General features: G+C 48.1%; 1 protein-coding gene and 1 long non-coding RNA gene across 12 annotated transcripts in view; one reads left to right on the forward strand and one right to left on the reverse strand.

The window, feature by feature from the left end:
- The window catches only part of AKIP1 (A-kinase interacting protein 1), a 275624-nt gene extending 275095 nt beyond the window's left edge, over positions 1 to 529 (reverse strand). Inside the window, exon 1 of one of the 6 annotated variants that reach the window (XM_069623698.1) lies at positions 356 to 529. Coding sequence is in view for 4 of the 6 variants with exons in the window: in XM_069623697.1 (XP_069479798.1) it covers positions 185 to 202 (18 nt within the window). In the remaining 2 variants the exon portion in view is untranslated. Of the gene's footprint in view, positions 1 to 184; positions 289 to 355 lie in introns of those variants that run through there. The other 5 variants (XM_069623700.1, XM_069623697.1, XM_069623699.1 and 2 more) reach the window with 5 other exon arrangements.
- Positions 530 to 620: 91 nt separating this feature from the next.
- The window catches only part of LOC138503741 (uncharacterized), a 267570-nt gene continuing 255727 nt past the window's right edge, over positions 621 to 12463 (forward strand). For 5 of the 6 annotated variants that reach the window (XR_011279695.1, XR_011279694.1, XR_011279696.1 and 2 more), the window contains exons 1-3: positions 621 to 758; positions 6916 to 7026; positions 7369 to 7461. This is a non-coding gene — a long non-coding RNA (uncharacterized lncRNA). The remainder of the gene's footprint in view (positions 759 to 6915; positions 7027 to 7368; positions 7462 to 12463) is intronic. The other variant, XR_011279698.1, reaches the window with a different exon arrangement.

Raw genomic sequence — 12463 nt, forward strand, 5'->3', positions numbered from 1 at the left:
TGCATGTAGTCACTTACACCAGAGCAGGGTTTGTCAAGTAGCTGCACAGCAGTTGCTGCGTCAGCGAGCATTCCAAGCCTGAACCATACCATAAATGAGCTTCAGAGAAGCTACTGTGTCTATAACAACAACAGGCCGCCCTGTGTAATTTAAAAAACAGATATTTAGAAAGTCACGTACTTACAAAGTTTAATTGCAACATGTGATAAGTACAATACAACGAGTTGCAGCTTCAACGTGTACTTCCAGAGGTTGCAAAAGGGCTCCTCTGAAGGGGTGAGAGCGTCCAAGTTAATGGATGCTAAAAGAAATGCATATACAATTCACTACAAGAACTGGATCCGCATGCACTCACCTGATGCTGCCTGAAATCAGAACACGTGCGTTTCGTAAAGGGTAGTGTCTAGTTCCCGTCCGAGAAAGGACCATAGCAACACGTGACTTTGGGCACGTTGCTTCCCCGCCAAGCACGTAACGTCTGACGTCAGTCATCTCGTCCCTCATCTTGAGTGTGAACCCGGAAGGTAGTGTCTAATTCCTATCCGAGACGCGCACCATAGCAACGCCCCGCCTACGATTCATCACGTGGGCTACTCTGCATCACGTGGTTTAAACGTTCACTCGTCATCTTTTTTGCACGAGCGGGAAGGCACAGCGGGAAGGCAAGGCAAGGTGTTGCAGGAGCGGGAGAGATTCCTCAGCTGCAAATCACATTTTGTATAGTTGATTATTATTCGGTGTTTGAATTTTGGTTTATGGTAAGTCTTAAAGTTATTTCATGTTGATTGTTACTTTAATGCAGAGCGGCAATATTGGGAAGGGTATTTACGTGCATTTTGTGGGGTTTGTAAAGTACAGGTGAATTCAGTTCTTTTTTGGGTTTTCTCATGCAGATGGGCGATTTGTGCATTTGTGCATTTCCTAGCTCTGTTTGCTCATACCGTTTGTTTTCTTCTGTCCTGAAAGGGACACCACAGAAATCAATGTACCATGAACATCACTGTGGCAGGGAGGGGGATCACTGTAGAAAGCAGGGATTCTACATGCTGGACACATTATTGTTGTTCAATTGTGCATTTTACATATTCATAGTTACCAAGCAGAGAATAACCTTGATGCTCCCACGCCCTGATACCCTCTGATCTGGCGCGCAATACAAATTAATAAAACAAACAAACAAAACATAGGAAGAAAGTCATTTCCAAGCTCAAACGCTGCTGAAACTTGCGTTCACTAGTTTTCTTTGAGATATTTTTTGTCAGAGCACCACACCAATACTCTGTAATTTGTGTGCCCCTTGTTTTGTGTTTTATCACAGGTTATATTTATAAAAATGTTATATTTTTCAAACTGGTTAATCACAAATAAATGCTTCTGTGGTACTGACAGCCGTTATTAGGAAATGAAATTGGGTTCATGGGTGCCAACATTTGGTTTTCACTACAGAGGAAGAAATACTCCAACCCGTTGCCCAACCCATCCCTTGGCCAAACACGTTTTATAGCACTTTTTTATAAGTAATTGGAAAAAGTCATCTGATTAACAAGTTTTGCATATATTTTTTTGTTTTTATTCTTTTGGTTAAATTCAACCTTATGCACATTAAAAGAAACAACAATATATCAGTACACATAATTGTATTTTGCATATATAAAGTCTCAGCAACGGTCTGTCAACCTGCTGAGCTACCCCGGTAGCCATCTACTATAGAGCGAGTCTATGCATCCCTTCAAGTACTAAAATCACTGCATTACCAATAGTACTTTGGGTACACCGCTGGCATAGAAGTGATTTAATGTGTAATTCATGTATATCTTCCTGCTGTGGGTGCCAGGCCTTCGCCTACATGGGGCACCATATGTTGCAGAGAAGCCAGGGGCCCTCGTGTCAGGCATGGCAGCGCGGTAGTCTGCTGCTACATCAGCGCTGTCACCGAACTGCAGTAAAAGCTTCATGGCTATTACTCGATGTTTCCGAAAGTTAGCTTGGTGAATTAAGAACTACTGTGTCGGATTCTACATATGATATGTAGATTAATCCCTCCTTCTCGCCTACCAGCCCGCCTAGCATCCCTGATTGGCCTGTCTCCTTTGTGTTGCTGGGTCTATCGTCCCGCAGGGCTGCAGTAATCGGCACTTCCATCTTAGGCGAGCAGGTGAGCCTGACCCCGTTTGAAGAGCTTTTAGGGCCTTTTGCATTGTTATATGTGGGTTTTTGTTTCTGTGGCCCCTGCCCCTGTGTTGTTCCCCTCTCCCCTGACCTCCACCTCCTTCTTGCGGTTCCCCTCCTTCCCAGCCCGGGCACCATCCCTGATTGGCCTTGTCTGTGGTCTGTACTGACCCTCCCAGATCAGCACTCTGCCCTGTGGCTAAGGGCCCCAAGGCAAAGGGCAGCTCCAGCCAGTGTCTGCAGGTGTCAGCAGGGGAAGCCAGTGGCCAGCCATCAACCAGAAGCTACTAAGGAAGGCAGGAGCGGCCCGGGTTAGATTTAGAACCTCACTCTACCCTGCTATCCTGTCCATTTAACAAACTCAAAACCTAGGTGTGTTTTTCTCCTGTTTTTAAAGCTGCATTGTGAAAGTATTAAAATTGCTTTATGAAACCTAGGCCTTTTTTCCCCCTACTATTCAGGACTCTCAAACTTAGGTGTGTTTTCTCCTTTTTAAAGTTGCATTGTGTAAATATTTAAATCTAAGCGCCAGTCGTCTCGCCCAATTGTCAACTTGTCTCGTCTGCTCTGTCGGTCTCGTTTGCTTGCACCCTGCCCTGTGTCCTTCCCTAGTGTTCTCCCTTTCCCACTCCCTTCCGCTTCTCCCCTCTCCCTGCCTACTCTATGGAGCTCTCTGTCTTTCCCATCTTTTCTAACTGCTTCTCTATTGACTACCCTGCTCTCCTCACTACATCTGGTAGGAAGAAGTTCAAAAAGGACATCCTGCTCTACAACCCAGGCCTCCCTATCGCTGACAGCTATACCAGTGCCTCCTCCAGGCAAACTTTCACCGACATCCTCTTTGTCGTTCCCTCGCCAGACCTATGGACTCTGCCTATGGTCGTTGTGCTCTCTCAATTCTCGTCCTCTCCCATTAATGGTGGCACCCGGTGGGAGGGCCTCCTGCCTCCTTCCACTCCTCTAAGGTCATCATTAATATCTACTTGAATGGCACTGTCATGGTCCAAGGCCCTCAAGCCAACCTCCTCTTTGATAGATGCTTCCCGTGCCTCATCAATTTCCTTTATTCTTCTGCTGTCCCCTCTCCCCCTCCACGGCTTCCTCGCCTCCACCTGCTGTCTTCTCCTTGGCTACCTTGCCCTCTCCTGCCTCCTCTTCTGCCCCCCCCCCCGGGCTTCTTCTACACATCTGCAGGACGTTCCTCCATATTGCCACTCTAAACTCTCGCTTTGCTGTCAAACACTCTTCTGACATCTGCCGCCTCCTAGAGGAACTTGACCTCGACGTCACTGAGACATGGTTCACGGCCAGCTCTGTCACAAGCTTTGACACTCTGCTCCCTGATGGCTACAAGATCCTGTCCACTCCCAGATCCAACCGTTCCGGAGGGGGTGTAGCCCTGATCTTCCATGATTGGATTCCTGCCTCTGTCATTCCTATGCATACCTACTCCTCTTTCGAATGCCTCGGCTGCAGGCTCTCTCCCTCTCTCCTGGCCATTGCCTTTCTGTGGCTACCATCTATCGGCCACCTGGTCAGATCTCTGCCTTCCTCTCTGAACTGGCGGACCGCTCCTTCTTCTTGGAGACTTCAACATCCACCTGGATGCTTCCTGTCCTTCCACCGGACTCTTTCTTGACCTCTGCGACTCTCTCACTCTCTTATTCTCCCCTCTGGCCCGACTCACTCTGCAGGGCACACTCTGGATGTTCTTTTCTCTTCAGATCTTCCCCTTTCCATTTCTCACCACTCCTCTCTCCTGGAGTGATCATTTTCTCCTTTCCTCCCATCTCACCCTCTCTACCCCTCAGGCTAATCCAAGTCCAGCACTGCCACCTACCTTCTTGGTTATCCGACCCATGAAACGTGCGTCAGTTGAGGCTTTCGCCGCCACTTTCTCACGCCCCTATCCCCCTTTGACTGACTCACACCCTGACACAGCCCTTTCCATTCTCCACTCGGCTATATCTGACACTCTTACTGTACTAGCCCCTGTCATGAGGATTCGCTTGAAGCCCAAAGCCAAGTTCAATTCTTGGTACGACTCAGACCTCGTCACCCTTAAATGCAAGTGCAGGCTGGCTGAGAGGAAATGGCGTGCTTCCTGCACATCCTCTGACAAACTGGCCTGCCGCCTGCTCCAAAGGCAATACCGCCTCTCTGTCCGCACCAAGAAGAGACCCACATCCAAGCCCACGTCTCCGCGGCATCTAACAACTTGGCTGAACTCTTTAAAATCTGCAAGGAGCTGGCCAATCCTGCTGCAGTCTCTACCTCTCCTGTCCCCTCCAAGGCCCTCTGCACAGCCCAGGCTTCTCATTTCATCTCTAAAACTCAGGACATCCTGTTTTCTCTCTTTCTCTCTTTCTCTTTCTTTCTTTCTCCTTCTCTCTCTTCCTCTCCCCCTTCTACTCCCTGCACTTCCTTTGGCCCTTCTGCGGCCACCTCGCCTCCCTCCTAACCTGCCTTTCCCCTGTTCTCCCCTGACAAGGTCTCTAGACAAGAAGTCATTTCAAAACAGGTTTACCCCTGTTCCTCCAAACCCTCAAGGACCACATTGACACCCTGGCTCCTGCTCTGGCTGATTTCTGTAACCACTCCTTCGCCACTGGAGTCTTCTTCTCCCCCATGAAGAACTCCCTTGTGCACACGCTTCTTAAGAAACCCTCTGCTGCCCCTTCCTGCCCAGCTAACTATCGTCCAATCTTCATCACTCCCTTCCTGGGCAAACACCTGGAAAAGCTGGCCATCTCTCAGCTTAACCTTCACACTGAATCTGTTGGTTGTCTCCATGACCATCACTCTGGCTTCAGAGCTGCCAGAAGCACAGAAACTGCTCTCCCGAACATCCGTGAAGACCTGCTCTCCAACCTTGACTCCGACACCCCCTGTGTCCTTATCTTACTTGATCTCTCTTCTGCCTTTGACACTGTCAACCATGCCATCCTGCTCAACCGTCTCCGTGATAACCTGGGTATCACCGATCAGGCCCTGACTTGGCTGACCTCCTTCCTCTCCGATCAACCCTCCCAGCTCCAACTTGGGTAGTTCCACTCCTCTGTCTGTATCCCTACCTGTGGTGATCCCCAGGGGTTTAACCTCTCTACCTGGCTGTTCAACCAATACCTGGCACATCTTGCCCACCGCATTGCATCTCTCTGCCCCAACTTTCAGTGCTATGCGGATGATACCCAACTCATTTTCAGGCTCTCTTCCGCCACTTCTTCTCCTTCTCTCATCTCTGGCTGTCTTTTTGCTATCCAAGAGTGTTGTACCGCCAATGATCTATGCCTTAATGCCAGTAAGACAGAGATTCTCCTTATAGGGAAACCTGCTCCCTCCTTTCCTGTCACTCTCTGGCCGGCCTCTCTTGGCCCTCTTCCCTCTCCCACCTGTGAGGCTAAAAACCTCATGGTCATCTTCGACTCCACACTTTCCTTCTCTCCTCACATCTCTAACATCTCTAAGAAGTGACACTAGCAGCTGCGCCTCCTCAGAGGTATTCTTCCTTTCCTCTCCTTCCCCCAGAAACTCACTGACTCCAGAGCTCTGGTTCTCTCTAGGCTGGACTACTGCAAAAGCCTCTTTCTCAATCTGCCTGCCTCTGCTCTCCGCCCTCTGCAACTCATCCAAACACGACTGCGAGACTTGTCCTTGGCCTCAAGCCCAGGGATCATATCTCTCCAGGACTGAAATCTCTGCACTGGCTCCCAGTGGCGGCAATGATTAAGTTCAAAACCCTCTGCATTGTCCACAAGGCCTTCTGGGGTCTGGGACCTCAATACCTTCAACTCGCTCTCCCTAAATATCTTCCCTCTCGAGCTATTCGCTCATCCACCTCCAACTCCCTCAGGGTCATGCGCCTCTCCAAGCAGCGAGTTGGTGGTAGATCTCTTTCTTCTGCTGGGGCCTCCTTCTGGAACAGCCTCCCGGCCCCTCTGAAACTTGAGGAGAACCATCTCCAGTTCCGGAAGCACCTCAAGACCTTCCTCTTCGCTTCTGCTTTCTCTCCTCCTCTCCCCTGCTGATCTCCTGACTGAATCTGAAACTGCACTGGTTACCTGGCTACCCTTTGATCTCTGGCCCAGGTCCCCTTCCCGCTAGTTGCACACATGCTCTGCCCCACTGGCAACCCTTGCACTCGGGGACTGTTCTGTATCCCTACAGCCCCGACTAGCACTTGACACCTGATGGCTGCACTTACCCATGCACTTGCCACCTAATGGCTGCACTTTAATTTATTTATTGCCTTTATTTATCTTACTGTTATCCTATGTACTGCACTATCCCCTACCCTTTCCCCCTGCCCCCCCTGCACTCAATGTCACTTGGCCTAGTAGAATCGTTGTCTTTGTCTTCCCTCTCTTTCCTCTCCCAGGCCTCATCGCGCATTGAAACACTTGTGTATACGCACGTTATAAATGCCATATCATCATAACTGGAATGCCAGCAGGCTGGACTTCTCAACTATTCTAGGCAGGGATCGCTCTGTTGGTTTTTGTCTCTGTGACGGAGTATGAGCTACGTTTTCAGGTATGTGCTCTGACGGCTCTCTGTTCTCTCTGCCAGCTGGGGTGGACTGGCATATAGGGAACTTTGGAGATTTCCCGGTAGGACCCCGCACCGTAAATCCCTTTTGTGTGCGCGGGAGGATGTGTGCCGACTTGCAGAGTGTAGTGCGCAAATATTGGTACGGTCAAACTGGTACGTCTATAATATTTTTTTATTGTACTTTTTCAATTGCAGGAACACAAATTGGAGCTCAAATTGGCGCTATCATCCCATCTTGGACAGCAAAGTCCCCAGCAGCAATGGCACCACAAAAAATCCTGACATATGTAGTAGGACATGCCAACGGTACGAATGCCTTTTTTAAAAACGACTCTATTTTGCTGTGGGTGATGGTGGGGCAATTTTAAAGGTATACTTAAGAGTCACAATCGGGGATTTCAAACCTATTTTTGAGGCTGTTCCTTTCTCATGTCCAGTTTGGGGCGGCACTGAAAGTTCACGTCTCATGTGGGAGTTGCATTTACAGTGCACTGTGTACTCTCTCCTGGTTTCCCAACGTTACGTCCTGCTTACTAGCTTGATGCCTAACACCCAAGAGCTGGTTTTAACCCCTGCTCATCTAATCTTCATTTTGAAGTCTCAGGTAGACCCATGTATCCTTGGCTAACTGTTTGATTTTTATTGCAGCAGCATCGCTCCAAGCGTCAGTGTGTCAACCTAACCACCTGTGTCCCAGCAAGAAAAAAACCCACTGAAGCACTTGACCCTGTCACGCAGGCAGTTAAGGATTTCTTTTCCCCATGTACCATTGGTTGAGTAGAAATGCTGGAGGTTTATATCAGCCCTGTGCAATGTGCATCCTGGTGTGGTTTTCGTCGCCAATCTGGGCCTAGTCCAGGACCACACTTTAAAAAAAAAAAAATTCGAGCTAGAACTTCACAATCTGAACTGGGAGTCTTCTGAAACTTGTATCAATGAGGTGTTTTTTTAATCCAATCAGTATTTCTGACCCATTTTTGCTGATTTTTTTCCCCCAAGCTGTTCACATGGTTTCTTTTGGGGACTTTTTTTAAAATTATTTTTTCCCCAGCCTTTTCACATGGTTCGTTTTAAATCTTTGCATATGGTGTTTGTTTGGCAGAAACCTGTGCAGTTCCCTCTGGGACCACTGCAAAAAGTTTAAGACTACAGGAGTTAGCAGTAAACCCAATTGGTAGCAGCCTGCACCACCCAGATTTACCTGGGAGCTGTGGCTGAGCAGTCAGACTTCTCTCAAGACGAGTTAGGCAGTATTTAGAGTATACAAGATAGGGCAATTTACACAGTAGAACAAGCAGACACTGATCAGAGCTTGGGTGTAAAGATATATAATTATTTATTTAAAACACATCTATGAAAAACACACTGGCACTAATATGGCAAACAACTTCAATCACAGTTACTAAAGTATATATCAATCCCATAACAATATTCCGACAAGTCTAGGTTCAAAGACACCACTTATTTGCAGGCAGAGGTGAGTGCTTAACCTAGATGACACTCTAGTATTCGTTAGGAAGGGAGAGAAAAAGGCAGGGTATGAAACCAACTCAGTACCAACACTTTTACGAAGCAAATGCAAGGCAAGCAAGGCAGGATCTACTGTAGATCACAAAGTTCAGAGGCCAGGCCCACTCGGAGAGAGGCAAGGCGGTATGTCCCAAAAATACCACAGTGGAAATGCACTTCCAGTCTTTGTAGCAAAATGTCACAGAAAGGTTGGACCAGTTTTAGAACAAAAAGTTGAGAAGGTCTGGAGGCGACCCAGGGGAAAGGTAAGGATTTAAGACACCCCACGCTAACCGTGACAAGGGAAGCCAGGCGGACACAGTACCTTGAAAGTGGAGAGACAGCTGCGGCGGGGGCAGTTGTTCCTGGTGGTGGATGCAAGTCGGGGCTTTGCCAGAAGAAGAGATGATCTCGTCGTAGAGGAAAGTTGAAGATCGTTGCACCACCAGGGAAGAGACCAGCCGCGGAGTGCTCAGTCACAAGGCACCACTTTTTGGTCGCGGTGCAGTGGTTAGTGGCTATCCGGTTGCCGCTGTGCTCAGCACGGGCAATTCGACCACTAGACGTCCTGGAAGCGAAGAAAAAGCAAGGGACTGGTTGTTCCCACCAGTCAAAGGGAAGAAGACTCTCCAGCAGGGAGATCTCCTCTGTCGTTGGGAAGTGGTGAGGCGATTCAGCAGGGCTCCACCGGTGGTGTCGTCGTTGCAGGTCGGCTCAGCTTCTCCCTCGTCGGATTCTTAGATCCTGTGGCGACTTCTGAAGTTCCAGTCCCCAAAGCCCTGCTTTTATGCAGAAAACCCCCATTCATTCAGCCTAGCTGTCAATCAAACATGCTAAGTGGTGAGCGGGGCGGCTCACCACTTGGGCCAATCACACCAGAGTGCGACTTGAGTTGCCAAGGCAACTCAGTCCAGGTTGCCTAAACCCCCTCCCACACGCCCTGTGGTACCCAGACAGAATGGCACCACTCTGGAGGGCTTCTGTGCAGAAGCCCGCCAAAAGTGGAACAAAGGGCTCAACCTTTGGTTTGGAGTTACAGAGGCGAACACATATGCCATTTACAAACCGAGTTCTGGCAGAAAATACCAACCGGTGAATTTATATTAATTTAATAAACCGGCGGTATGACCGAGGCTATGTAGAAAAAGTATTAGCCTCGAACAATGGGAAAATCCCATAGGGATATATTCGCGGTCGAATATAAAAAGTAGTATCCACTGCCACCAGCCAAAACTCGACGAGGGGGGACGGGACAGTGCCCCCTCGAACAACAGACCCAGGGGTAATCAAATTACTCCTACCAGTGCGTCCACAATAGGATGGTTTGTACTGGTTCTGTTAGTAAATTTAGGTCTAGTAAAGCCAATGGTGGCTTTACATGCCCTGGGAGACAGTAGTCAGTCCCAGGGTATGGAGTCTCTGGTGGGGGTCACCTAGGACACCCCGGTGTTACGGCACAGAGGGTGCTGTGTAACACATATAGCAAAACACATGAGACCCTATGGAGTAAAAGACCCCATAGCCCATAGAACACTTTAACATTCAAAGAAATACCACAAATCATGTCCAAGAGTGGGAGAAAAAGAATCTCACTCTTGGCAGGATGAAAAAAACAAACTCCAGAAATCCAGCAAAGCTGCTGGGGGACTCACTAGGTTAGGAAATTCAGCCTAAACAGAGAATTCTCCCTAACAGTGTTTTGTTTGCCATTTTAAATCTTGAAGCATTTCAAATTTTTGAAAACGTGAAATGGTTTTTAAAAACGAATGTGACATAAATTAAAGTGGGGGTTTGCAATGTTTTCAGATTCAGGATCCTTTTTCAGATGGATTGTTGGTACTAAGTGAAAAGATCTTTTTCACTGTACCGATTCGGGGGAGGTGGGGGGAGGATATCGATTTAGAAAGACCACTCCATGACCGCACATGGTGGTCTTTCTAAATCGAACTATCATATATCATACTTGTCAAACACCTGCCGCACATTAGTGCGCGCAGGCGCTGACGGGCGCTGTGAGCCCCAGCTGAGTCTTCTCAGAAGGGAGAGGTGAGTTTTGGACTGTATGTGTGTGTGAGCGTATGTGGGTGGGATGCGTGTGTTGATGAGGTGGTGGGTGGAGAAATTGGAGGTCTGGGGAGTTACTCCACCCCGATTAACGAGTTATTGAGCGGGTAGGAAAGGAGGGGGCAGTATGTGATATTTCTGCATTTTAAAGCCAATACAAAAACGACCGGAATAAATCGGTCTTTATTGTGTTCGTGCTTTAAAATGCAGAAATATCACATTGAACTGGATTTTTTCCTAGTGCCGAAAGATGGTAGGAATCTCAAACGAAAAGCAGAAGGAGAGGTGGAAACAGACAAAAGAAATGCAAAAACACGGAAATATGATGTCTCTTATTTGAACTTTGGGTTCACATGGATCGCAGTTGCTGAACAAGTTAAGCTGCAGTGTGTGGTTTGTGGCGCTACATAAGCAAGCCTGAAGCCAACACAATTAAGGTGGCATTTGGAAACAAAACATGCCGATTTAGCAAAAAAAGACCAGGGATTTGTTTGTACGGCAGCTGCAAGGCATACAATAGCAGAAAAGCACTGTTGAAAATGTGGCCTCAGTACCTGCAAATGCTTTGGAAGCTTCTTACCACATTATCTGGGCAAAAACAAAAAGCTCTCTACAGATGCTGAGAAAGTAATTCTGCCATCAATTCTCGCTGTCAACCGGGTAATGCTTAGTGACAGTGCAGCAGAAAAATGAAAAAGTATCCCTATGTCTCACGCCACAATTTTCAGCTGCATCACTGACCTGTCCTCTGATATCAGTACAGAATTGATATCGCGCTTGAAACAGTCAGTTTGGCCTCATAAGGCACTGACATTTCAAAAGAAGCACATTTGATTGCTTTTGTGAGGTACTGCCGTGGTAAAGAAATATTGGAGAAATATTTTGTAAACCAATTCAGGGCAGAGCAACTGCATCTGTAGTCTTTGACATTGTTAACTACTTCCTAAGTTCCCACTGACATATATTGTGGACACACTGCATGATCCCCCGGGAAGCTTTGCCTGTGCACAATATGGGGAATGGACTCTCAGAGGTGCTGACTTCTGTTGTAAAGATTGTACATTTTAGATTGTACATTTTATAAAGATGCACCGCACAAGAGCCCGTCTTTTTGCCACAATATGTGCAAAAATGGGAGCTGAACATGATGCTTTGTTGTTTCACACGGAGGTCGGGAAAGAATTTAAATCGTGTTTAGGAACTCGGGAACAAAGTGAGAGACTTTCTCCTGGGTTTAGACCAGTTGGAAGAAGAGCCTCTGTGTGCCTCATACTGCCTTGTACTGTTAGCTTACTATGGCAACCTCTTTGATATGATATGATAATGTACGGCATTTATAACACGCCTATACACAAGTGTTTCAAGGCGCGACGAGGCAAGGGAGGGGAAACAGATGGAAGACAGACAGGCCAGGTGACATTGAGATCGCGCAAGTGCATGGGGAGGGGAAAGGGGAAAAGTGCAGGGGGCAGTGCAGTAATAGGATAACAGTAAAATAAAGACAATAAATAACTAAAGACAGTAAATGAAGACGGCCAGCTAGTGGCAAGTGCAAGGGTAGGAGCAGACTTCAGGGGTCAGTGCTGGAGGGGCTGAAGTGATACAGAAACAGTCCCGAGTGCAAGGGTTGCGGGGGGGGGGGCAGTGCAGGTGTGCAACTGGCGGGAGGGGACCTGGGCCCGAGATCAGAGGGTAGCCAGGTAACCAGTGCCAATTCAGGTTCAGCCAGGAGATCAGCAGGGAAGAGGAAGAGAGAAAGCAGAAGCAAAGAGGAAGGTCTTGAGGTGCTTCCGGAACCGGAGATGGTTCTCCTCAAGTTTCAGAGAGGCAGGGAGGCTGGAAGCGGATGAGTGAAGAGCTTGCGAAGGAAGATATTTAGGAAGAGAGAGTTGAAGGTATTGAGGTCCCAGGCCCCAGAAGGCCTTGTGGACAATGCAGAGGGGTTTAAACTTAATCCTTGCCGCCACTGGGAACCAGTGAAGAGATTTCAGTCCTGGAGAGATACAATCCCTGGGCTTGAGGCTAAGGACAAGTCTCGCAGTCCTGTTTTGGATGAGTTGCAGAGGGCGGAGAGTAGAGGCAGGCAGATTTAGAAAGAGGCTGTTGCAGTAGTCCAGCCTAGAGAGAACCAGAGCTCTGGAGACAGTGAGCTTCTGGGGGAAGGAGAGGA

The sequence above is a fragment of the Ambystoma mexicanum genome, chromosome 11 (assembly GCF_040938575.1).
Source record: "Ambystoma mexicanum isolate Mex_15411 chromosome 11, UKY_AmexF1_1, whole genome shotgun sequence".
Lineage (NCBI taxonomy): Eukaryota > Metazoa > Chordata > Amphibia > Caudata > Ambystomatidae > Ambystoma > Ambystoma mexicanum.